Here is a 26420-nt window from a genome sequence, read left to right as displayed (position 1 = left end):
AGGACTATAAAACATTAGCCATCAGCAACAACATCAGACGTAAATCTTTGCTTCAGTCTTGAACGGATTAAGAAGTAGCTGTGCAATGTAATAGAAGGAGCAACACTAACAATGAGCAAGTGTGGTAACTAAGGGCTGTAGACTGCATAGAAGGTGGTGGTGACAAATCATCAGCAAGTACAGCAGTACATGATCAGCACAACACTATTATTGCCATTGGAGAAGGAGACAGCATTTGCTAGTGATGTTGAAAATGTTTTTATTCACCAAGACAGGAAACTAGAAGAGACACTATCGCATCCCAGCAGTAGCAGCACCCCTGTCAACACAGTAGGAGTGACAGAGGGTTTGTAAGCACAGACAGAAAGAGAGGTGACATGGAACAAAAACTTTACCTCCATTTTTTCATGTATCAAACATTAAAGAATTTTTCATTCCATCCATCTGTATTCATTAAAGAATCAAACATCACAAAGGACAGCGATATCTTAGACCAGGTACAGAGGTGAATTTATTTAGTTGCCTTTAGAAAAGGAAGGCTTTCTTATCTTCAATGGTTTCTGAAAACTACTTTGCAATTTTCTTAAAACTTGGTCTAAGTTACAATGGAGATGAAAAAAGCATCTTCTAATATTTTTCAAATTTAAAACTTGAATTTCTGTAATACATTTCCTCAGTGAAGAATTAATACTATATAACATGGCATTTTCACCTTCGAAGCCTACAGTACAAGAGCAGCTCAGTAATTTTAAAGGAGTTTGTTCTCAAGAAAGCAACGTCCTCTTACAGTACATGAAGCATATCCATCAGGCTCAATGCAGGGTTTTTCATGCTCTCAGCAAGGAACATTAAAAGTCTATTGTTTAGGCCGGAAACAAGAAGATAAGGCTAATCTGTGGAGCAAGTAGAAATGACTGAAAGTTCTTCCTCCTGATAACCTATCCTCTCCCTCGTCTGGATGCGTACGTGGTCCAGCACACTGTTACTTCGCTGCTAATGAAAGAGTCTCCAAGTCCTGCCTCTGTTAGGCAGCACATCCACACTTTTTCTTGCCCAAAAAACTGCAATGTCCATAATGAAGATGAGACCAGTTTAAACTCCATGCAAATGAAGTACATTTATGGAATGGAGGCAGAATGACAGCCTTTGCAAGAATGAGGATCTGTCCAACTAATAGATAATTTTATGTTGTCAGTTTTGTGGGTAATTAAAATGTGGAATAAAAATAAAAGAATAAAAGGTATCCCTAATATTTTTGGTTCTATTTGACCCTACAGCTATAGTATTGGGGTCACTAAACAGCTAATACATTTGCAGTGTATTATCTGAATTGGCACTCTAAGAAACCCAGCAAGAATGACTTTCTGAGCCCCATCTTCTTTTGAAATCAGAAATAGTTAAAAAGAGTGGCTGAGGATTCAGCAGGAAAACTGCACAAACTGAAAGGCATTCAAGGGATTAAATGGGCAAATGGAAAAACTGTAGACCAGTCCAGTGTAAATATCTTATCTAATAATAGCAGAACTCAGCTAGAAAAATCTAAATCAGCTGCATGTACAATTATCTACAAGAAACAAAACCAATTCCCATGCATTCTATGATTCTAGATAAATTTGTGAATAATCTACAAATAAGACGTAGCTAAAATGAAACATTGAAAAGGTTTTGGAAGAAATTTTATAGCTACGCAATCAGAGTAGATATTTTTACTCCTGTGTATCTACTGTTGGCAGCTTTCTTTTTTATTCCAACCATATGAACAGGTTATATTGACCTCACGTCCGTGGCAAACTAGACAGATCAAGGAACAATGGGGCAAGGGAAGCATTTCTGTTATATTTTCTCTAGAAAGGTGACTCAACTACATTTGAAGGGAAGTTGTTACTGCAGCATTCAGTTTGTTGAAAATAAACATCGCAGCAAATTTATGAAGAATTTTAATTTGCTTGGTGGACATTATAATTTTTTGTGGACCAATGCATGTCACATTTAAGTCCCAGCCCCTTACCCACTGCATGACCAAAAGTGCAACTATCACATACATCAGATGCAGGCCTGGCAATCAAAAATTAATTCACATTGACATTCACAAACAGCATGCAGATACTCTGCTAATGTAACTGGAAATACCTGATGGCCCATGTACCCTCTGAAAAGAGACTAGTGGATCATATGTGTTGTCTGAGAGAAGAGGTGTATCATCTCCATAAGTTGTTCATTGGTCCTCTTGCTTTTATGCATAAGGTACTCTCACTAGAAAATCTGGAGTCCAGAATGGAAGAGGACAACCATGCTTCTTATCATAGAACAAGAATATAAATTCAAGGTTAGGAAATGACAACCTGGTTCTTTTGAATATGGGAGGATTCAATAATGGAAGAGATCCTATACTTGAGAAGCTTTATGAAGCCACCTTTTACAGAATGAGGAAGCTTCAGTTCATTTGACCTGAAGAGAGGAAAGAAAGGATGCTGTTAAACGTATTTTTCATGCTTTTTCCAAGAGCATGGAAGACAAGGTAAAGACAAATAAAGTGGCTAGCCAAGATCAACTCAAATGTTTTCATTTTGCAAAATCCTGCTGAGCAATCCACTAGCACTGATGAAAATTCTCCATGAAAGTCAACTTTTCTCAGCGTAACTGATAAGAATTAATAAGAAAATGGGCAAGGGAATATGACTGATATGAATGTCCACTTAACATATTTGGACAAAATCTGGTGCCCAAATTCATCCAGTAGCTACATAATACACTAGACAACTGACACATCCCTGAATTCTCAGGTTTAAAATTCATGTATTTCTGTAAAATGGCATTTTAAGTCTAAACTTGAAATAATATCTTCAACACATGACCATGCCTTTGAAAGGTGCTTTTCACAAGTGTGCTATTCTTACTGATTTCAGTGATTTCCATGTAAGGAGGGGGTAAAAAGGAAAATATCTTATAATATGATAAATAGCAAACATTTTGTCTATGGACAAAAGATTTAACACAGAGCATGCTTCTTCATCCAACATTGGTGAAGTTCGGTCACTAAACCCTACACATTTTTAATCTTGAGTGTATTAGGATTAATTCAATTTCCAGTCAAGAAATAGAACAATATCAACATTTTAATAAAGTGTCAGTATCAAAATATTATGTCCATCTGAAGCACATTTTACTTCAGTAAAGCACAGAGTGCTTAGAAAAGAAGAAATTGAAGAAAAAGCTATATTTGTAAAATTTTGAATTTGGTCCTAACAGAAAGTGTTAGGTAAAAGTAGTGCTTACTACAGATAACATAGCAAAGTGGGTTTCTTCTCAGTTTGATCCAAAGCAACATCTGGTGCAGATTGCTCAGGATCCCACTATATCTTTGCTAGACTTATAAAACTATCCTCTCACTCACACACTAACACTGGATAATTGTAGAAAAACAGTTTATGCCCATACCAGATTACACAAGGGCATTGCACAGGGATTTTTGCCTACCACTATGGTGGCATTTCCAGACTAGCCCTTAATAATTGGCAAACAATAAATTTTGAAGATAGCTTATTACACAAAATTAGGCACAAATCTAACTCCTTAAGGAACAATGTGTACGATGATTTTACATCTTAAGCTTTTTCTTTGCCTTACTGTGTCAGATATAAAAATGTTTTAGGTTGAAGAGGTATTTATTTGCAGAGATGACTAAACCAGAAAATCTTACTGCCCAGCAGCTGAAGACAGAAACTCAGTCTGGACCACTATTCCAGCTGCTTACTATTCAGCAAGGACAAAATTGAGTCTATTTTTGAAATGTTGGTTTTTAATATCAAAGTAAATAAAGGGCATTTTTCCTGTATACATTTCCTTGCCAGCCCATTAGCACAGACAAAATTTTATTATAGATCATTCAACCCACTGTGTTTAGCATTTTGACAAAATGTCCCTATTATAACAGATTAAATACCTATATATAGCCATTAAAATTTAAGGATTAGGTTTCAAAGTGGACAAAATGGAGAAAAATAAATAAATGCACAAAAGACAGAAAACCAGAAATTAGCAAGGCATGAATACTAAAATACTATGCATGGCTCACTCAGGGATAGGTAGCCCGTGCATGAAATCATGCTTTTACTTACCCGTAAAACCTCTATATGTGTATGTCAGTGAGAAAACAACATTAAGACTTCCAGTGCAATATGGTAAAAGCTCTCCTAGGTCTATCCTTGGCCTTTTTCATGTTAGAGAGGCAGCATGCTTCTTTAACCAATCCCAAATTTGCTTTGAATATATGTAGTCCAACAACAGTGTTCTTAATCTCATCAGCTTTCCAGGCTGCCTGGTGTAAACAATGAGTGGCGTGTTGGCCATTCCTTTTAGAGTTGCTGTGAATGGCTCAAGTATAGTTTTGCTAATGGCAGAAACAATTCTGTATAATTACAAACCACAGCTTGGAATAAATAAAGACGGAGACTCTTTGTGACTACATACATGGTATTTTCTTCACACTCCATAATAATTCCTTTAAAACTGTTACATTAAGATAATATGTATAGATATTTCAGCATGCCTTTTGCTCTGAGAAAATTATTTTTTAGCACGTACATTCACTAAATTTCACAAGTTACATTGGTAAAATTCTTCAAAAAGAGAGCGCCACTTAGTTTCTGTACAGAGGAAGGAAAATCCTTATACTTTCTTAGGTGTTTCTGTCAAAAAGGGATTGAACAAATAATCATAATTTTCTTGTTAGTGTAAAAAATATATTTTCTTGTGTATTTAGATTCTAACAGTTTAATTAGTTCATTTTCCCATCAGTGGTTCCACTGGTTTTAACAGGATAAATGAGGGCGTACTGCTGTAAGTGATGTAAATAAGGGTATTGAAAGTTAACCCAGTATTTTTCATATTGGAAGCTAATGTTTATAGCAGAATCTGCAAACTGAACCATGAGCCAACTTGTGTCAACTTTTCTGAAGCCCTTTCACTTCCAAAATAGAGCAAACACACACAAAATGACCGTTCTATCAGTGAAAGATTACAGGCTAAAAACAAGATTCAGTATTGCTCCTCTGAATCGCCAAAGTACAAATTACAGGCACTGCATTTGGGGGCTGAGAAGCAACATCTCAGTTTGGGGACTCCACAATCATGAGCGGAGAGCTGGCTTGGGACAGATCTCTTTGGGATCCTCATAAGGGTTAAGGGCAGACCAACAGTCTGGTGAGCTGGATTCTCTGGTCAGGAGCCTTAGAAGGGGGAAGTGCACGAGGCTGCAGATTTTAATGAAGAGATGCTGCAATTCCTTTATGGTGGCATTTACGTTTCATGCAGGGAGGATAGATTCTGTCTCAAAGAGAGAAGCTCTCTGAAGGTGAGAAAAGAGGAAAACTCGGGAGCTGAAACTGTGGGCTGTACAAAATCAGGGTCACAGTGTTATTTAGCAATTTAAGAATAACTACTGTCAACTTCGATTGAAAGTTGACGACCGCAATCCTACTCAATAGCCAGAGAGAAAACTTTCTGTAAGAGTTCAACTGAAATTGCAGGATGAATGGCCAAGAAGTAGAAAGCAAATATCACTAACATAAAATGTGTTAGCTGAATTGCTTATTTCCATGTGGATGAGGCTTTTCTGTTATAAAGGGATATTTATCTGTCTCTGCATTGAATGGGACACATGTAAACACCCCAGGAAAGTTGGATATCCAGAGTGGTTTTGATTCCAAGTACTAGAGGCATGCTGGCACTTGGAACTAGTAGGGAGTTAACATATAATGAAAGCAAATGTTTACAAAATCATTTCCAATCACTACATTAAACAAGGTTTCCCATTTTGAGGAATTTAATTAAATAGAATTAAGAGAAATTAAAAATCTAAGTGATCATTTCCAATTCTCATCTAATTTAAAAAAACCAAAAGTTTTATTACGAAAGATTTATTTAAATCCAAGGCTTGAGAACGACTGCTATGAGCTATTGCAAGAACATCATTTGTAACGTCTCAGCAAATTATGCTAGTGGGAGGGCAAATGGCAAGTAATGGAATAAAACCTCAAGTCTTTAACTCAGCGTTTACTCTGATAAAACTTACACCGATTTCACTGCCAAAGTATAGGCTGAATACAATCTGTAAGAGGCTTGTATTTCATCTTTTATACACATCTAAAAACCTCAAAAAGAAACAATACAACAGTAAGCACTAGCTCTAAGCCAAGAAATATTACGCTAAATTAAGAAAAAAAAAAAAGAGAGAGAGAGAAAAATAGCTTTGGTTTAGATCAAAGGTTTAAAAATGAGATGACATAATAATCAGGCATATATGATATGAATATGGTCTCATGACCGCAAGACTAGATATCTGTTTGGAAGGAATAGGCAGGGACTTTTTGTTTGATGTAAAATATGACCACTTAATTGCAGCAATCTCTTCATACTCAGTTGTTGGAGCAAACCAAATGAATCCAGGTACACCAACTTTTGGGTGGAGAGATTTCAGAAGGATACAATCTTTCAACTATGTGATTTAAACCCTTCCCTTTGCAAATGAGCAAATCTGTGAAAAACGTTGACAGGCATTTTGCTCCATTCCAGAATGGAAAATCATCTCAAAATTCTTAAATACAATGACCAATCATTTCTACATGGCAATCAACTCACCCACAAATGATATGCATAAACTCATGTGCTTTTGTAAGAGTTAGATGCTAAGGATTTCCTTAATTATCCAAATACCATATGTCCTAACTTCCTGTGTTTAGGTTGGTAATAAATCACAACAATATTGAGACTTTATGCCCTGGACTTTGATTAAATGCTCTTATTAAGAAAAAGTAATGGATAACCATTTACAGAATGAGTATTTAGACTTGTATTTTCATCTAAACTGAAACTGAGGATGCATTGTGATCAGTCCCAGCTGATTAGCACTGTTTACCTTTTGGGTAAATAAAGACACATATTTTGTGATGTATGCTTGTCAGAAGCTGCCAAATAAAACAAGGATTGTGTGGCTTGGATATTCCAGACCACTTTGTATATATCCAACTTCCTCTTACTAGGTCGTCTTAGTTGTCCAACTTATAACTAGATCTATTGTAAATATCAAAATAAAATTTGTATTTATGTTTTTAGCAATATCAAATGCACGTGGAAATCCTTCTCTGTATATAGTTACATGACATGTATTGCATGCTTTATGTTTCCCTTTTAGCATTTGCAGAGGAATGCATGCAGGAAACCAGCCTGCTGCATAGAGTACTTGTATTTCTTTGAGGTAAACACTGATGAAACATTTGGAAGATTGAAATAAAAACAAGACATTTATGAGACATAAAGGTATCACATAAAACTGTTGTGAATTACAATAACACTGGCTGAATCCCAGAACAGATAATCCTTATAAACATGCAGGAATGTTGTAAACTGTATATGAATGTCAGTGATACAGTACATTAGGAGATTCATATTACACTTGGTGCTATGTAACTCTCAGTCCCTGGATTTTTCATGGCCTCAAAGATTAAAATAAATATATGTACTATCTTTCCTTCCTCCATGAAGACATTTTATGTACACAGTTTTATTATGCTGAACAAAGATACCAAAGCCTGTTTTTTCTTGAGCTGTCAAAGTACAAAAGAAATGCAAAAAGTCCTTGCACAGATGTAGTAAAGTGCTGGATTTTATCTTTTGGCAGGTGCTCAATATGCAGCCCACATAATCACATGTTAATGACTGGAGTGTGTTAATCAGCATGCATACCTGATTCCTTCTTGCCCAAGGAAAAAAAAAATTTAACAATTTAGAGCATGTTAATGCCTCTACTTTTGAAAAAATTCATGTCAATATACAGAAGTGAATTAAAAACTTTTCAGAAATTGCTTTATTAAAAAAAAAGAAATGTTAAAGTAAGAGAAAGGAATAAAATGACTACAGGTTTAGATGAACATAAACTACAAATCTTTTGCAAAGAATTCAGGTGATGAATAATTGTATTTAAACACAGTTCACCCTAGAATATAGGGAAAGGTTTAAAATAGACTGTGCATTTGGAAAAAAGAATGTACAGTGTCAAAATGAAAATAATACAAGTATAACAGACGTGCCAAAAAGAACAATTATTTGATTCTTCTTCAAATAAAGTCAGTTTTGTATTTCACCACCCCCATTAAGCACGTTGTCCTGCACACTTTTAGGGAATAGGTTTATTCTTTTTAATATGAAATGTAAACATCTTTTTATGCTAAAGCTAGTAAAACTAAGTCCTTGATCTTTCCAACCTTTAGACATGTGCTTAACATTATAGTTGTTGGCAGTCCTAATAAAGTCAAGTTAAGCACATACCTGAATGTTTTTGAATCAAAACAACGTGCTTGAAAAAAAATTATTTTTATCTTTTCTGCAATATATTTCTCATAGAAGCCTATTTTATAGAAAAATAAAATATCATATCATGTGCTTTTTCACACCCTTTAGTTTCAGCCAAAACTTTGTACCCATGCAATTACATATGAAGGTATTTATCTCTTTAGTTAGATACAAATTCTGATGCACTACCTGGCATGCAGAAATAATATCACAAGCACAGTAGAATTGCTTTCGATCATCACAAAACTCAGATTTGTACATGTAAATAACAGCTGCATGAGCAATTTAGCAGATACAGAATTGCCAGAGTTTAGGGCATTTATATTTGATGCATTTTATATGCTCATATCCAGCCTGTAAATGAACTAAAAATAAAATTTCAAAACATGTAATTGTATCTATAACTTTTGAGAATTGGAAGCCATGAATTTATATAACAACAAATTCACAGTGTTTAGCATGTGTAAACGTTTTTCAATGATCTCTCCTAAAAACCTGAGTTTATTTTCCTTAAAGGGAAGAACTTTCAACAAGAGAAGTTAATAACAAGGAGGGGGGGAGTGACACGATTGTGCTTGTTTTATGGAGAGACAGTAAGCACTGAAACATTAAGACCTTCAGGATACCACCTATTTCTGCCTTTCTGATGACAGTAGTTTTGCTAAAGCTATATAAAGTTAAATTTGATACTTGGTGACTTAAAATTATTTTTAAAGGAACAAATACATGTGGCATTAAGAGATCTTCACTTTTCCTGCGGCAATTACAAATCTGCTATCAGTACTGCTGAGACCTACATCCAGACACAGTGGAAAGGTAGCAAGCTTTTCACTCTTTTGGCAAGAAGTCAACAAAAGACAGAGACTTGACATAATCATGAAATATATGTCGATATTGCCATTTGAGATAAAATCCAATGAGATACATTTCATTTCTAAATCCAAGGGGTCTCTGAATAACGCTACAAAATGTATAGGGAAATATAGCATGTATTTGGAGGTAATTAAGTTGTATTTGTATGTGTATATGTGTTTGTTTTTCCTCACTCACAGGGAAATAACACACATACTTTAGACTTGACTTGCTGCTGTGGTTCCCTGTAACAGTCTCTCACTGCATCACTCCAAGTAACAGCAGAGTAGTGGATGCCCTCATTCTGTGCATGCACACGCTGCCTATATACCCCCTACAGTGGTGGGCAGGGGAGGAACATCAGTGGGAAAAGAAAAGAGTACAGTGACCGTCACAGTGATACATCATCATGTACAGGGATCAGCACAGTGCCTGCGAGTTCTTCACAAACCCTGGCTGTTACCAGACTGTTATTTTGGGACTGGGGATGGGAACAGAATTTGCCTCCCTCTTCTTTTTACTGTTGGGGGTGGGGAGGGAATTCTGCAATTTGGAGAAAGATTCCAGATTTCATTAGGTCAAAGCTGCTCAAATTTATTGTTCACGAGGCCCACATCTAGCCTTTACAGCCATGGGAATACACCATCCCATTCCTCAAAGAAGATCAGTCCACTTGTCCATCTAATTTTGTATCTCGTTATTGGCACTGTTTTCTCCTGATACTTCAGTGCAAAAATAAAAAAACCTTCATAATTTAACTTACAAGCTGTGCTGGGCTCTATATGAAGATGGGGACCGTTCCTGGTTCCCCCGTGAACACAGCACAAATTATGATTATCCATTTCTTTACATATTTACTAGTATATATATGATTAGGATACAGCAATTCAGTTACTATTAAATTTAGCAAAAGTAAGTATTGTTTAAGCTTTCTGTTACTTAATTGTCTAAGTATTGTAAGCTTTCCCCCCTCATCCTCTCTCAGTCTGTTTGCCCCAAGAGAGCCAGGTTTTGGATGCAACCTAAAAATTTGACTGTATTTCTTGCCTGCTACTCACTGTCCATGGAAGAAAGCAGGATACTTTCCTTATTATCTTAGTACCACTTTGCCCTCTTCCCTACAGTTTACTGCAGCAAACAGATACGTCCTTAGCCTGAAATAGATTTTATTTTCTAGTAGAACTACAGGCAGCAATAAACACCCATATGTCCAGGTATTTTTATATTAAGTTACAGTTAGAAATATACATATAATCTTTTCAGCTCAGCAATACGAAATTACAGAAATCTTTTGGTTGTTTTATTTTCTTCCCACTATAACATCAGATTGGCTGGTGATATGATACTTGCAGTGTAAGTCATTACAGGTCTGACGTTACAGTTGTTACACATTGCTGAATCTGTCAAATGAAAAGGGAGCACAAAGGGAATTTCCAAATGCAGCTGCTATTTCCCATTTGTTAAATCCTTTTATTACACCATATAAGTACACAGCTGGGAAATACTATAGAGTGGGAGTTAAAACAAAATATTTTGGCTTCCAGACATTCAGAATACACAAAGGACTCAGTGGAAAGCAATGCCTGATATCAAAAGGGAGTGAAAGTTTGAAAACATTTCTAGCCAGTGTGGGTTTTTTATGATAATACACAATGTAGTTTAAAGGTATTTTATATTACAGAAAGTGCTGCATACCATACATGTTGGGGAAAAAAATCAATCTTTTTTTTCAGTCAAATTGCCCTGCTACAGTATCTTTTTTTCACTTAAGACCTGTATGGCCCTTGTAGCACATTAAGATACATACTGTGTGTGCTCTCACAAATTCCAGTGAACTCCTTAGTAGTTTTAAGGGCACAAAGGATGAAGCATTGTGCCTTTAATTAGATACCACATAAAAGAGAAATTTTTTCCTCCCCATATGTTGACACAGCATTCTTTGAATTTACTATCTTATAACCAGACAACACACTTTATTGATGCATTTTAATGACAGCACTACTGTCTTTACTTTCAGTATAAATGGTATGAGCAGGTGCTTCTTCAAATCTGCTTTGAAAGGATCCGTCTGGGAAAGGTCAGAAAGCACTTACCTTCTGGGAATTTGGTTTTATTAAGTAGAAAAGCAGTCACTACCACAGCACCTATCTCAAAATTGCCCAACCACCTTCTGGAATTTGTCTTTCTGGAAAGAAACTCCTATCCTCCCTTAAAGGAGTATGAAATTGCTTTCATTGGGAAAATTGCAGGTGCCTCTGAATTCTTTCTTAGCAATATTGATGCCTGTTTGGAGACTGACGTGTTTCAGAGAAACTTTATGCAATTAATTGAGGCTTAAAGGTTTGCTCATGAAGGACATAAATAAGGGACAAAAAAATAATCAAAAAGAATCAAAAGAGTTACCCTAAATGACAGTCCCTCAAGGAGAAAAAAAATTTTTTCACCAAACCAGTCATCTAACTCACCTAAACTGTAAAGGCACTGGGACCTTGCTCTGTACATTTTATATCTCTTTTAAGTGCAACCAAACAGCATGCCTTAAAACTTCAGTTTTCACTTCTAGCCAAGCCTTGTAAATTATAGCCAGCTTTGAGCTGGGCAAAAAAAAAAATCTGTTTGGTTTAGCTGAGAGCTACCTAAATAAGGATGGCATACATACCCCACCAGATTTAACCTAAGGGAATTGTGGAAACTCCTCATGATTTTCAGGACATTCGTCTACATATATGATGGAAAAAAGGAGAGAGGAAAACCAGAGTGCTAAGTCACTCAAGAAAAGTTTATGCATCTGTTCTGAAACGTGATAAGCTGGGTATTGTTTCATGCCATGTCCAAGCATTGACATGATAGTGCAGCATTAAGAAAGAAAACAGAGATTGCACTCTGTTGCTGTAAGTGTAAACCCACTTCAGAGCAATACAAATGGGTACAACCTATCATACTGCAAGAGTTTCTATCATTTTGGCTGAAGCATTACTCCAGGTCCAAGGAACAGCCTGAACCAAAAACAAATGCTGTGAGGGACTCAAGAGGCTGGGAGTTCCTTTCTCTCTGGGACACAGAGTCATTTTATCAATGTTATTGGTGTCCTAAGACCGAAATTCCGAGTTCACATGCCTCTCTGAATGAATAGGAAAGTAGCTGATGAATTCACAGATTTATTTTTTCCATCAACAAACTTGACCAAACCTTTCTAGTCTGCATCCAGCTTGTCCTCCTGCTAACATAGACATTAAAAGTATTCTGATGTGCTTATTGCATGACTTGGGCAAAAGACTGACTCTCCATCCAAAATAAGGTTCCATCTGAGCATTCTGCGTAGAAGCCATATATACAACTTACAACCTACTTTACCAAATTACTAACCTATGCTCATTTTTCTTTAAAGCTATTTTTACAGTTGAAATTTTGGCTTCTTCATGACAGTCGCCCAAATACTGAGGAATATTTTAGGCCTGACAGAAAGTTCTGCACTGGCTTAAATTGTGCATTACAAATTAGATAGCATTTTTGTGGTTTGGTTTGATCTTTTAAATCAATTGGATTTTAGAAAGAAAAAAAACCCCACTATATTAACAAAATAGATATTATGGTAGTGCTATTATTTAATTAATTCCAGGCACCACAATATGCATGAAGAATTCCAGTATCTCTGTTGATTAGTGCATTAGAATTATTATTTCTAGTCAAATTTAAAATAAGTTCATTATTGTTAGTGCTGTCAAAAAAATTCTACAATTGTTCTTTAACCTTACTAAAAGCTGCTGATTCATACTGGAAAAAAAATAAAGACTTGCTGAATAAAATCCGCTCATAGACATTTAATAAAAATACAGAAGAAATTTTATGAAAAGGCAGGGTATTCTTTTTAAACTAACTGTGTGAATTTAATGTCTGCGAAGGCCACTTTATGGAGAGTCTGGAATTACGATGTTCTAAATTTACAGAACACCTGGCTGCTCCACATACCTTACTTCTGTTCCTGAGGAACACATGCAAGGAAAATAAATTGACTGAGATGCTATGCCCATTCAGTCTTCGTTCAGTCTGTCCATATATTGCACAGTTTGGGGGATGCAGAGACAGAATTACAGCTGCAAAATAATTTTATCTAGGCTACTGAAGAGAATACAGATAATAATTCTGATCATTGCTAACATCACTTATATACAAACTGGTGACCTAGAGCAGAAGACCATGACATAGTTACTCATAAACACCTTTCCCCTCCACAAAAAGTTGTCATTTCCTATAAATAGAGCAGGATGTCTGTGTCACCTAAAATGCCAGCTTCTTTGCTGTGGTATAAAGCTATAATATTCTAGATTTGGTGGGTTCTATTTCTTAGAGAAAAGTAAAAAAATACATTAAAGTTTCTTCCTTCAGCACAACACTTTGCAGATGACAAACAGTTGTGAGCTACATCCTCCTGTCAGAAATTAATGCTTGAATATACGAGCTAAAGAGGTTATGACATAAATCAAGGTATGAATGAAAACACGATAAATAGATGCATTTCCTTTCCGAAGGTGAACTCATCAAATGACCTCATTCATATAGACCTGTATACTTAAGAAGATTATACAACTGTAATTTACAATTACACCACATTGATGTTGATTTATTACTAACACTGACACTTTAACATTTAAAAAGCTTTACATCCATGAAGGATTGTACTGAACATGTCTTTCAAAATGGAAGTGAACAGTCTTTTACAATACTAATTTAGAAAGCCACTGTGAGAACTGTAAAACTCACCATTCTGTGTTGGGCTGAGATGACTCCATCCCACTCGGGATCTTGTTGGATGGTCGTGACCAGAGTTGGTAGCTCCTCGGAGTGAGGTTTGTTGTGCATTACATTATGTAGAGGCAGATGAGAGGTCGCATGCTGATCACTGTTGCCCTCTTCCTTGTCTCGTGATGCTAAGTCCTGGGTCATTGTTTCCTCTCCATCAGCTGCACATGCAAACGGAGAGGTAGCCTGCTTGGAAGACATTCTTCTACAAAACAAGAAAAGCAGACAGAAAGAAAACATTGGTGGTAAATGAAAAAAAATCAAGCTCAAAACAGTCCTCTAAACACACTGGACTTGCCTACAACAGTTAAAAATTAATCATATGCAGTCAACAAAAGTACTCTAAAAAGTAAGGGTTTGGGGGATCTGGATCCAAAACACTGAGATAAAGTATTCACTGATGCCAAGTCAAGGTCAGGGTTAAGATATATGATGTCATTCTATTCGTTTAGACTTGTCAAACAATATGATTTTCTCCAGCCATAAGAAAATAGTGATTTTATTGGTATTTTCATGTTGATTTTGCATAAGAGTTCAAGTCTAAACTCCTACTCACATGAGAAGTCTGAAGGTTGTAAGCAAACATTTAAAGGAGAGAGTCCATCATGCTTTCCTAACCTCATTCCTTGCAAGCAGATGTTTTCTACATAGATGAGAATTTTTAAATCCGTTTCAAATTCTGCTAAATAAGTCCTTCTGCTGTTTGTTTAAAGCTGTATCTGCTCTTAACCTGTTTAAAATTTTACCCAGTTTTACCTTTTGGAAAATGTTTTGAGATGTTCATGTAAAAAGTGTTCTAAAACTGAATGGTTTATTGAATGGATGGATAATATCTGAGTAATCTTTTACAGTTTGAACTAAAAACCTAAAATAATTATGTTTCATTTCATGTTAGGGATTGAGTATAGGATATAGCTCAACAAATTACTTTAAATGACTTTAAAGTGTAATGAATAAATGCATTGATTTATGTTAAATGTCTTTCCTAATAATGGCCTCTTACTACCATCTCATATGCAAACACAGCTTTCACCACAGTTTCTGCACTTAGATGAAAATATAACTGACTTCAACTGAAAATCTGAAAACACTTTGTTTAAAATTTCTAATAAGATTAACTGCAACTGTTAAAACAATCATTAATAAACCTGAAAGAAGACAGCTAAAATATCTTAGCTATCTTCCCAGGTTTTAGTAACTTTAGAATATCCTTGACAATAGAATTGCTGAGAAACTAAGGAATAAGATCTTCACCTTAATTGCTTCTTAACAATAATTGATTTCATACCATTTCTTTAAAAATGCACAAATCAGTTAACATAGGAAACCACATGAGCATTTTTCAAATTAGCAAATCATTAACTTGCTAGTACTGTTTCTACAGACAAATAAATACTGATTAAAGGGTCTGGAAATCTGAGACTAACAGTTAAATTTACAAATCTGTCACATGCTTTCATGAATATTACAGTGAAGGAAATATCAAGTGCAAAGAAAAATAATTAAGTTAATTCCAATTTAAACAGTAGTTTTTATGTAGCAGCCTGTGTTTCACATAGGATTTAACAGCTAATGCTAAATTTCTCACAATTAATGAGGGAGTTCAGATTTAGTATCCTACAGTGAAAAAAAAATTAATATAGGATCAACTAATCTAATTATGTACAGTTCTATATGAAAGTATTACAAGCTTTGAAGTGCTTTGAAACATATTAAAACACTGATACCTATTTAGAATAACTATTCTGTAAATAGAGATAATCCTGCCTCTTAAACTCGATATTGGTGAGGCAAAAAAGGTTTGTGTTTTCTTTAGAGGACCCTAAGTGTAAGTGGGAGTCTAATATTAATGTTGCAAACAAGCAGAACTGAGGAATTTAAACTGTGTATTACATTCTTGCTACACTAAAGAATTTGTGTTGATGCTACAAAGAACATGCCAAGAGTTCAGCAACCAGCATTACTGTACGTACTTCAAAAGGTTCTGGTTCATAATTACTATGATCCAAGACAAAATAAAAGGTTTACTTTCCCTTTTCTCATTAAAATAGTCATTTTAATGTAATCACTCACATGAAAATATAAGTCAATGCTCTATGCAATTTGAAAACCAGAGATGAGAACTGAAAGTCACAATAAAGGATTTTCCTTTCTTTCACCTTCTCAACAGATCTCATTCCTGTTTCAGACCGAACGAGCTTCTGTGAAAAGAAATAGCTATGGCTGTTTCTTCACCATAAATTAATCATGACACAAAACTAGAAATGAGAATGTCTCTTAAGAATAATTTCAACTACAAACTGCACCAATGAATAATAGTGCACAATCCTAATTAAATACAACTCTGCAGCTGCAAAAATAGGCTGAATCTGTCCAAAGCTATGAGTTGGCTTTAAAGGCTGGTTTGTTAGGGACTGTTTTCTTAAGGAAGGCTGGGCCCTCAGTCTTAATCAGCCAATAAATTATTTCCTGCAATTACATTAAATAGAAAATTATCTTCAAATTGGGAATGTTAATTGAAAATCAAAATTCAGACTGAAGTTTAGAAATTACATGCTGAATATAATTAGTCTAGAAAGGCTTCACCTCTATTTCATAAACAGGCTTTCCGTACTTCCTCGAGTGACCATTCAGTAAAGCTATCTACTGGTAATGCACTATAGAAGAAACACTTTTTCTTTGCTATATACACTAATATACTTTCCCCTTATTCATGAACGTTTTAAACACAATTAAATAAAAATCTCTATTTGTGTTCTGTTGTTTAAGTTGATTACATAGAGAAAAGGGGACTCTGTTAACCTTAAAAATAAAATTATATTGACAAAGTCGCATTCACTAATAACATCAAGCCATGCCCAGCAACTTTTGTCTGTACTAGACTAAGAGAATGGACCAAGAGTAGGGTTCAAATGCTTTCTAGCTCCACCTACGCCTTTTCTCCACAGCTGCATTATGGTCAGACGGATTTTCATATTGCACTTTACTCAGTTACCTATAGTCCCGGAGCCTGAAAAGAAAGACAAGCTCAGGCAGGCCTCCCAGGCACTTGCTCTCCTCATGACATAATTTTTAGGGGTGTGTTTCACTTCTATTTTCCCCCAAACCTTTGTTAAAATGGCAAGATTTCGCATATTAATTATGGTCAGAGGTCAGCACTTAATGGTACCTTTCAGGTTTTTGGTTGCTAGATTTTAAACATCGGGGTAAAAGGGACAGAGATGTAGGACCCTGCTAGATTAAGCCCCCTACCTTCTTTTCCCAGCACAGTCATTAACTCAATCAATAACCCTCATGCGTACACGTCTTCTGAGGGTGCCAGGTTATGCACCAAATATTGATTATGCCTGGGCTTATAATCAGTAAAACAGAGTAAATATAAACTCTGAGACTGGGTGTTAGTCAGTCAATTACTTCATGCAGGTTTTTACTCGTTACCTGTTTGGTTTTACTTAAATGGGAGAATTCTGCACACTGAACTCCATCAGGTCCAAACACACAGTTCAGCCAATAACTCCAAGGCCTCACCAAATTCAAAGGGAGAAGAATCTGGCCCATTTGAGTAGTTTATTTTTATGATAACATTAAATCATAAACAAGTTGTTGTGTTAAAATGTTTTAATGTTAAAATATGAGTATCAATAGCAGTCAAATTTTAAGCCATAGTAACTTCCCAATTTTACATTTAAAATATTCCAAATGCATTTGCTAACATCCCTGGTGAGAGGAAAAAAAAGATCAATATTCATAATAAATAAGGCTTGTAAAACATATCAGAAATTTACTAATTTCCATTATAATTTATTTTATTTTTTCTCCTATTATCAATTAAATTCACTCGAATGATTTTAAAAAAAGTTTCTGATAAAAAATATCTCCCTAGTTATAACCCCTGCAAACAGGGGTTTATAATGGAAGTGCTGACACAACCCTAACTACAGCAGCGCAAATGGTGCCGCTATAATACACAAAATCAAGTTCTATTATTCTAAACTATCCTCGCTCGGGGGGTTTTCTTTACTGTGCTCCCAGACAAACTGCTGAAGCATGAAAAATTTAAATGCAATCAAGTGGGTCCAATTCTACTTTACTAGAACAAGTGTCTACAGTGGTACAATCTTAAAAGAAGATGCAACAGATTTGTTTGGTGCTTTTCTTTCTTTTTTCTTTTTTAGCTGTTTATTTATAATACTGTGCAGTGAAGATAAAATAAGAGAGGAAATTACACTCACATTATATCAGTATATTGATTACACAGCACACAATCAGAAAGAAAACTACATTGTGAAATTGTTGCTTTGGTTAAATTGACAGATTAGCTGAACACAGCAATCACTAAAGGTGGAAAATATACCTAATGTGTATGAAAAAAAAGTTTAAAAGGCCCTAATTATCTGAAATCCTATCACCTACTCAACTTTGAGAATTACATAAATCTTGGTTTGGATTTTCCAAAACTAGAATAAATTCTACCTCATTTTGAACTTGAGACAGAAAAAGAATGGGATCATTTATCAAAACCTCAGTAATGTTGAGGAATTGGACCCCAATTTCAGTCAGCCTCGATACCAAGGTAGTAAAGCTAAAATTGAACTGCTAAGGGTTTTTTACCTACGTAAAACTAAACACAGTCCCAAACAGCTCCATTCTCTATATATCTGACATGATTTTTTATTTTAATCCAGAGAAGAAATTCTCTCTGCTCTGATGAAGACTGCCAGTCAGATTCTCAAAACATCAGTTTTCCTTTTTTCCTACAGACAGTGTGTGTTATACCTTTCTAAATACAAATAAAAATACCTCTTTTTTTTTTGTCTAAGGCTTTTCTATGGTCTCAAATTCTTCAAACAATGTATATCTTCTTTTTCGAAACAATTAGATGATATTTCTGACATGAAAGGCTTCCAAAGCCTAAAATCTTCCATCCCTGCTGACTGCTCAAATGATTAAATGTTACACTGGAAATTATGGCTAGACCTGGTGATTTAGCTGCTAGACATTTCAGAATCAAGCCACAAAGTATTAACACAGGTCACAACAATGTGATAGCCCAGACACTGTTTCAAAAACGTATAAACTAAGCAATAACAACGAGATATATGACGAAGCAGACTTGTAGTTGGCTGGAGACTCCAGCTTCTGCTCTGCTCCACCCTCTCAAGGCATTCATAGACATAAAGGCATGTCTACACTGCAGCCACATAAATGACTGCTTTGTAATGCTGAGATATCCAAACTAATTTTAAACAAACTTGTTTCTGATAGCACTCCAACTACAGTAGCGTGGTACTCAGATGGACTAATTCATCCTGCTTTAGTGACTGCAGTATAGACATAACCCGGGTCTACAGCTCCAACAGTAGATTGGAATCAGATTAGATTAGAAATACATTCATTTACAGAGCTTTTATGAACAGTCTCCATTCCTTTTCCCCAAAGTGCCAGATTAAAGTACTTAAGTGCATGATTAACTGTAAGTATGCAAGAAGTCCACTAATTTCAAATTGGACTACTCAGTTTCAAAAAGTTAAGCACATGTCTAAGTGCTTTGGTGACTTCAGAACTAAATAAATTAAGAGAAACCATCTTTAGAAGTGCTCATAACCTTTTAAATATTTCCTTCTAAACTTTTATGCTAACCTGCTGTTCACAAAAAGTAAAATTCAGCCACAGCATCCTAGCCCACCCCACCTTCTAATAGAGCAACAAACTTGCATACTCCTCTCATAATATTAAATGTGACTTACAGGATCCTCCCTTACAAATCACCACTCAGCTTTGGGATAAATTAAACGCATTGTATACTCTTCTTTGCTTGCACTGTCCACAGTATCCTCCTCTTTCTATCTATGGCACACCTCATTACTTGGTGGCCTTGTGTCTTTCATGGATCCTCAAACCCCTTCTGAAACTAAAGAGCATCCTTTATGCAATCTATTTTGCAGTGCAAGTTCACCTATACAAGTGCTATACCTATACGAGTGCTATACCTATACAGGCCTGATGTACAACAGGGTATACTGACATAGCTGCATAGAAGTTAGGGGAACAACTTACTTATTTCTAGCTGCAAACCAGTTTAGCATTGTTTAAACATTCAGGAAAACTGATCTTTATTTTTGCTGTATAAAGATACCAGTTACACTAGTGTTCATATAGACTTAAAGAAAAATGAAAATGCTTTGCCAATAGCCAAAATATTTGGCAGCTCTGCCCCTCTAAAACAATGTTCTGTAGGCATAACTTAGTAACGTAATTCATTGTAAATCTAATGCCGTAATCTGTCTGCCATTTTAGAATAAACAGTTATTTCCTAAAATTATGAAATCTCATATCTGTTTTCAAGGAGCCTTAGTAACACAAATGAACAGTTAGTAAGATTCCATTCTCCTGGGGCCCTGCACCCCAACATGAATCCCTATGCACAAAACCTGTACAAATAGACAAGGCAGCAATGGGAGAGAATCTCCCAGTTTCTGTTCCTGGCTCTGGCTCTGAGTCACAGCAAGGCCTTAGGCCAGTCAGCACAACTCCCTCAAGCTCTTCCTTGGCTTCATGTTGCAGGAATACTACAAGAATTAGTTGCGTATGATCATAAACAGCATTGCAAGATTAGAGAGTTGCTGGTAGTCACAGCAATCACCTTGGAAATAAAAGCCTGGGGGAGGGATGGAAGAAAATATGATTCAAGAAATGACAGCTATTATGCTAACTGAGCACCCAAATCTCTAGCTGAAATAAGCATTGAGCTAAGCAATACACCCACAGCTTCCAAGATACACACTCAGCTATTCTTGCATTTGTTTTTCCAATCCAGACATATTACACTTCTGCTAATAGATATGAATCCATATCTCAAAGTTTGACTTCAGATTCAGACTTCCTCAAAGCTCAGAGGGTTTGGAACAATTTTTATGGTATTTCTTCTCATTTGTAATCAAACAATATGAGAGCTAAACAGCTCCTTGGAACTTTTTTGGAAAGCCTTTCTCTTACGTTCTGCCATCATAGTGACCTTCTCAGCCATGCAGCCACAATAAAATATTAGGGTTAGGGAACAAGTTCCTGTCTATTCATCTAGTTGTCAAAAACATTAAAATGGATGCAGCAAAACAGCCTTGCAGCCCATGATGACTTTTCAGTGAAAATCCAGTGTTTAGTCAGATTCATAAAATGCCAAAAATACAACCTACCTTTCTAGTAGGTTAAATATTCCATTCTCTTTATTCACTACCCGGAGCTTTCACTGAAAATGCCTAAGGTGAACTCACACTGAATGCAGTAAAGGGCAGTGAAAGAATAGTCATTTAGCACCTGGGATGTGCTCATCTTCACTCACTGTAGTTAATATTTTCGATAGTTTATATTTAGCTGACAATATTGCTGTCACTTTATTTAAACAGCTTCAGACTGTTCTTTGGACTGGAGCTCATATGCCCTGGAATGCTTTGACTCATGAATTGTTTCTCCTGATAATGTTACATCACGTAACCACCTCTGTTTAATTGGTTGCTATTAGCTTCTCAGTGATGACTGCCTTTAAAGTCCTGTGACTACACCATGTGTCTCTGGATATCCGATTTCTTACTGTTGGAAAAAGAAAAAGGCAGTACTGACTTCCAGCTATCTTTACCAATAACTATGGGAACAAGAGTGAGTGTGCCAAGAATTTATCCATCAGCAACTTGTTAGGATTTGGTTTTTTAGGCAGCAAGTAAAAGAATATACAATATAAATAAAAGCAATCACTAACAATAAAATTAAAAAACAATGGTTGCTATAAATAAGCATTAATTCACATATTTTTATGGAATAGAATGACTTAATTGTGTAGCTGAATGATTATATAAATGGTTTTGATAAAGGATGCCTAAAAATACGAAGAGGAATTTATTTTAGCATGTTTAGACTTTATACAAAAGAAAAGAATACATTTATTTTTTCCCTTACAAAGCCAGTTAAGAACTTGTTCTAGTAACTAGAAATCTTCCTGAGCACACTTAAACCTGATGGGCATAAGCTCCTGAAATGTTCGTTAAATCCTTTCAGTATTCTATGAGATGCATACTCCAACGGTAAGATGCGGTATTCTTACATGTTTTTTTCCTCCTACAGTTAATTTTCAGGAGGTGCTTAAGATTCCATGTAATGAGTTAAACAGTTAATTTTCAATCCTACAGGTGTGAAAACAAAAGGTCATGTGCCATCCATTTCTCTGCACCACCTAATTCAGAACAGAAATATTTTATCTACAGTCAGATTTCTCTCCCCTCCTTCCCCATTATCCTCCCTCCTCTCCATATTTCTGATTCTCATTTCTAAGTTAAATAGAGCACCTCAGTAGGCAGTGAAATGGAGTATCAATTTCAGCCTCACCTGTAGCCAGTTGCACTAAACCACCTAATTAGTACCTCCATGTAAGACGAAACAATGGCTCTGCAGCTCAGTTACGGATTGTCTTTTTAATAAAAACCTTACACTACAAGCCTAAAAACATTTCTAGCAGGCAAAATATTTCTCATTCAGTAGAGGTTACGCAAGCTTCAAAGCACTTAAATATAGGTGCCAAACCACATTGCCAGGAGCTCTTAGTACTGTGAGGTACTGTCACCTGACAGCTCAGTGAATATAAAATTACTTGTTTCTCCAACTGAAGACAATCAGATTGTCACCTTCCATTGTAATAGTGCACAACTAGGGATCAGCAAAGTGCCAACATAATTACGAGGAAGAAAACAAAACATAACAAAAATATCAAATCTAAATTTCTCTAAAGGGTAAACACATCCATCTAGCTATTCACAAAGAAAAGGAGGAGGGATTTTATTTTTACTATCAAATATCCTAGTGTTATTTAGCAATAAGATTTATATGCCTTTCATTAAGTGAGAAAGAAAAACAGCTAAAGAAGTTGATTCATGAAATACTAAAAATAAACACAGGTCAGAACCGTGCTGGGATGTTACTTGTGCACATTTAAAATACTGCAAGTGTCATCAGAGATGCTAGGGACAAGCATATGTATCTGTATTGTTGTTATTATAAACTCTTATATGTGAGGATTCATAAAAATTAATTCTAACTGGCACATGGCGTACTTTGGCACAAGCTATGCATGACGTGCCACTTTTATTTGTTTATTTAAATGACTTCACTCTTAAGAACCGAAAATGAAGTTTGAACTGCAGACTGCCTCAGAACTGGGACTTTCAGGATATTAAAAACCTGAGGAAGACCTTTGAAGGGGGTAATCTGAATACATGAGAACTAACATTTTCACCATATATTTCTTTAGGTTATTCAGCAATTGGCCTACATATTCAGGAGTGAAATTTGCATTTTGGTGATGCAGAGATCTTATAACCAGAAATAGTGTTTTACATCTACAGTAGCTCTGGGCATCCTATAAACTATAAAGGAGTGTCCTAGGTAGGATATATACTTGAAAAAATATTTTCATGTGGTTCACAGAAATGAAGCTAAACTTAAATTCTTCTTGAAAAACTTGCATTGTTGAGTGATACCATGGATTACCTTTTCTGTATCAATATTCCAGTCACTACTAATGCATACAGAAAGTTCTTGTACATTTATTGATGTATATGCACATCACCTTCACATACGTTTTAAAGTTTCACCGATGCTGGAGGAGTTACAAAAGAAGAGGGAAAAGCAAAATATGCAAAGCTGAGAATCAGACTGACATCGGTTTTTCTCTGAAGGAATATTCAAGAATGGCAGTAAGGGACAAGCAGCTTTTTTCCACCCTGCACAATTGCGCCAGAGCCAGATGTAGTCCTAACCCTTGCGGATAAAGCAGGCACAAGGACTGCTTAAAGATGTTGTTAGCCTTGGGGAAGAGCTTAAGGAAAAGATGCAGGCTCCACATAACCGGGAACACCTCCTGCATCTTGTCTCAGGCATTGCATCCCTGGGAGCTCAGGTGCAGCACTGAGAGGCTGGGCTTTCCGGCTACAACCTGCTCACAGGTTTTGGCCATTGATGCTTGCTCTTGTGCATTACGCTGTAGCATACAACACAGCACCTTCTTTTCCACTGTATTAGAATATTGATATGCTCTAGCTGATATGCCTAATTGTGGCTTTGTTTTCAAGGGGCTAAGCAGCAAATTTAGGAGGACAGATTGGGATGGGACAGTGGGAACAGAGGAAGAAAGGAAGGTAGCAAAGACCCACAACAATTTTAAAGTCACAAGCATTTTAATCAGATAAAACTAGACAAAATGCCCCACTTTCTGCAACTTTGAGAAATTCTGATTTTTGTTAGAGTCCTTACAAGCAGGCTTTTACAAGGTAGCATTTTGCACAATATTTCTTTGTTTTGAACTAAGGCTTACACAATATGATCCTTACAGATGTGCACAATGGGAACCCTAAAATGTGTTTACAGACCCCTGCAGGAACCACCTCATTTACCAGTGAGCTGCAGCTACTACTGGGATAAAGGACAGGGTAGTCTGAAGCAGCATACTGTTCAGAAAAAGATTACAGGGGATACTATGCCTAGCTGAAACTACCCAGGAAATATTTCAGAAATACCCCTGTTTGATTGGCAATATGGCCAAGAACAATAATGTGGCAACTTCACTCTTTCTCCCCACAAGCCCTCCACTGCTTGGGCTCTGCAAGTTTTCATGGGAGGGAGTAGATGGGGCCCTTTTTTCTTCATGTTAATTTACTTCAATATGAAAATACGAAGACAAAAGATAAATAATTGTAGCAGTCTAAGAATTCAAATAAAGTAAAGCAAAACATTATCTCCTCTATTAATTAAGCTAATCAGTTGCCATTAAGAAGTGCAAACAATTTAAAGTTCAATTTATTGAGACTTTGAACCTCCTATTCTTTCACAAGGTCCACAGATTAAATCTCTACCAATTTTAACTGCCTTAAAAAAAAAAAATCTAAGACATTGTTATTCATAGTCTTATTCTTAGTATGACATACTTAACAATATAAAGTATTTTCATTGTTATTTAGTAAAACAAAAAATCATTGTTTAATATTAACCGGTTTCCCAATACGGGTTTTGTATCTTTAAGGAATTCATTAAGGTATTTGGACTAGGCACTGAAAAGAATCAGAGAACATTAAAAAGTAACTGTCACAGGTAAAACTTACACTGCTTCATCATTCAGCTTGGAGAGATCAAGCAGTGCGCAATCTCTACATACAGCAGTCTGAAACTGCATCAATTGCAAAGGAAACTACAAACTCTCCCTGTCTTTTGGTTTCAGTTCTGCAAAGTACCACAAAATTGTTAGGAAGAAATAATTTGCAATAACTGAGGACCCTCAACTATCCTGTTCTTGTGGAAGATTATGGCATACAGCATCTGATCTCTAACAAGGAGAAGGAAACATGCATAGCAAAATCAACCATAAGGCTAAAGGTGAAGAGTGCCCAGGCTCTGAATTGTTCCACATTTCCCAAGTGCTCAAAGTTCCATGTTAGTATTTTTAAATGTGTCAAAGAACATCACGAAGCACAACTATCGCAATACAAAGAAAAACATAAACCAGCACACAAACCAAAGGCCCTGTCAAATGAAGGTGTGCCCAGATAATTAGAAAGTAAAAAACCAAATGTCTAAAATGCAAACCTAAAATATTGACAGTGATTTCAAACATTTTTACCATTTAAATTCAGTTAGATCCCTTACAAGTTATTTTAGCTATTACAACTTGTGATGTAGTATGCTTACCATTGAAATACACAGGGCCTTGTTGTGGTTTTCATCTCTGACCCATTTTTTCCTATATTTTAAGGATAAAACATATGATCTGCATTTGTAAAGAAGTCTTGTCTTCTCAAACGGTGTCAATTTTTGCTCAGGGCTGTATTTTGTAACAGTTTCCCACTTAGGTTTCTTGGTAATAATTTATAATAGACAAGCAAACAGCACATATGTGCAGCCTATTACTTCTGAAAACAGAGTCAAACAGTTTTGTCTTCTCATGGACATTTGTTGAGAGCTCTATTACCAATTTCAAAAGCATTGCCATACAGAACATAGAGCTTTACAGGCATATTTAGCTGGCATGGCTATCCTCCCTACCATGAACCATCAACGAGACAGTCCAGTGTCTGTGGTTCTAAACCAAATATGAATAGAATTGAAAAGAAATGTATCTGCTAATCTAGAAATTATGACACAGACATAGAATCATTATAGACTTTCGAGTATGGGTCAGATCCTCAGACACTGTAAATCAGAGCAGCTGTACTGAGGTTAATTGAATCCTCTTTATTCAGCTAAAGATATATCCTTAACAACTTTTCTTGGCATAGAAAAATTACATTGGATCCTTTTGCAATGTGAAATTCCTATGTTTTCAGTGAAAAACTGACTACTGTTACATTATTACCAGTGATCATATGACATGATAATATTCCTCC

General features: G+C 35.8%; 1 protein-coding gene across 10 annotated transcripts in view; it reads right to left on the bottom strand.

Moving 5' to 3' along the window:
* The window catches only part of SOX6 (SRY-box transcription factor 6), a 384457-nt gene that overhangs the window by 225609 nt on the left and 132428 nt on the right, over positions 1-26420 (bottom strand). For all 10 annotated transcript variants that reach the window (XM_052811160.1, XM_052811166.1, XM_052811161.1 and 7 more), the window contains one exon: positions 13963-14206. In XM_052811160.1, coding sequence (XP_052667120.1) covers positions 13963-14206 — 244 coding nt within the window. The remainder of the gene's footprint in view (positions 1-13962; positions 14207-26420) is intronic.

The sequence above is a fragment of the Harpia harpyja genome, chromosome 16, assembly GCF_026419915.1.
Source record: "Harpia harpyja isolate bHarHar1 chromosome 16, bHarHar1 primary haplotype, whole genome shotgun sequence".
NCBI lineage: Eukaryota > Metazoa > Chordata > Aves > Accipitriformes > Accipitridae > Harpia > Harpia harpyja.
This window is presented reverse-complemented; position numbering and strand designations above follow the sequence as displayed.